This window comes from Spinacia oleracea, chromosome 2 (genome assembly GCF_020520425.1).
Source record: "Spinacia oleracea cultivar Varoflay chromosome 2, BTI_SOV_V1, whole genome shotgun sequence".
NCBI lineage: Eukaryota > Viridiplantae > Streptophyta > Magnoliopsida > Caryophyllales > Amaranthaceae > Spinacia > Spinacia oleracea.
This window is the reverse complement of record NC_079488.1, coordinates 50,871,292-50,872,951: the sequence shown is the minus strand read 5'-3', so window position 1 is coordinate 50,872,951 and position 1,660 is coordinate 50,871,292. Positions and strand designations below refer to the sequence as shown.

The following is a 1,660-nucleotide window of genomic DNA, read 5'->3' as shown; positions in this document are numbered from 1 at the left end:
GAGATGATGCTTCAGTTTCTCTCCTTTTTGAAGCTTTCTCTAAGTTTTCTGCTGCTTCTGGGTTGGGAGATAACATGATGAAGAGTGAACTGTATTTGGCCGGTGTGCCTGATTCTGTAGCACTCAATATTCTAGCTAAGATTGGCATACCTAGGGGTTCTTTTCCTTTTAGATACCTTGGTGTCCCTCTCTCAACTAAGAAATTGAGCTTTACAGACTGCAAGCCCCTGATTGAGAAGACTGTAGCAAGGGTAAAAAGTTGGTCTGCTAAGCTGCTTAGTTATGCTGGAAGGTTGCAACTGATTAGATCAGTTTTATTTGGCATCCAGTTGTACTGGTGCCAGATATTCATTATGCCTAAGAAGGTGTTGAAAGAAATTCAAAGAATTTGTAGATGTTTTCTATGGACTGGAGCTGAAGGGAATTCCAGGAAAGCTCTTATTGCTTGGGATCAATTGTGTTTACCCAAAATCTGTGGGGGTTGGAATCTTAAAGATTTACCTGTGTGGAACAAGTCAGCTGTTGCTAAACATTGTTGGGCTTTATCTTTGAAAGCTGATAAGCTATGGGTGAAATGGATTCACACCTACTATGTGAAGCATAATGACTTTTGGACCATGCCAATCCCTAATGGGCTGTCTTGGTCTTTGAAGAAGATTTGGCAGCAAAGGGAGACTCTGAGTAGCTCTGGTGATTTGTAGCAGTTTGTAACTGCAGGAAGATTTAAGATTCAGAGAATGTATAATCATTTGAGACAGCAAGGGGAGTCTGTGGGGTGGAAGAGAATTGTTTGCAACAGTCATGCTAGCCCTAAAAGTATTTTTATTGTGTGGTTGGCCCTGCAGGATAGACTTGCAACTAAGGAAAGGCTGAGAAGATGGAATGTTATAGCTGATAGTGTGTGTTGCCTTTGTCACAGCACAGATGAAAGTAGGGATCACCTTTTCTTTGCCTGCAGTTTTGCAGCTGATATTTGGAATCAGGTTCTGCAGAGAAGTGGCATTCATAGAACTGTTGGAGCTTGGAATGATGAAGTGCAGTGGGTGCAGAAAGCAAGCAGGAGTACTAGAAGTAATGCTAGAATGTGTAATAGTTTGTTTTGTGAAACTGTGTATTCGATCTGGCTAGCTAGGAACTCTAAAGTGTTTTCTAACCAGTTAGACAGTAGCTTAAGTATTGTAAACAGAATTCTGTTTAGGGTAGCTTGTAATAGCTAGTTGCTCCTTGGCCTGGTGTGGCTGTGGTTTGGTTGTTTTGGTGGTGGGGTTTTTGCCCTCTTGGTAATTAATAAAATCTTATTACTTGCCAAAAAAAACATGTGTGTATATATAAAAAACTCTCTCATAGGTTATGGACATGAAGAAATTAAAGGATGGGGCCGTTGGGTGGAGCTTACCATTGTATTTGACCGGTGATCCTGAAAAGTGCCAGAAGGTGATTTTCATTTGCCAGTTAATTATGCATTATTTTATTTTATTTTGGCTTGGAATTATTAATGTTTTATGATCTACAATGATCACAGTGCAAGGAGATTGAAGCATCAAGGCTAGACAATCGATATGAATTAATATTTACTACTTTTTGCATGTTAGTTATGTTTTGCTTCTTTGTAGATATACATTCCCTGTTATTCAGAGAAACCATATTATTGGTTTCTACT

At 39.4% G+C, this 1,660-nt stretch overlaps 1 protein-coding gene across 1 annotated transcript; it reads left to right on the top strand.

The window, feature by feature from the left end:
* Positions 1-737: 737 nt before the first annotated feature.
* Positions 738-1,217, top strand: LOC130467415 (uncharacterized). The gene has a single exon (XM_056835918.1). It carries the CDS (start codon positions 738-740, stop codon positions 1,215-1,217), a length of 480 nt encoding a protein of 159 aa, XP_056691896.1.
* Positions 1,218-1,660: the final 443 nt, after the last annotated feature.

Coding starts and splice junctions, on each gene's coding strand:
- LOC130467415 (XM_056835918.1), top strand. CDS start 738: ATGTATAATCATTTGAGACAGCAAGGGGAGTCTGTGGGGTGGAAGAGA.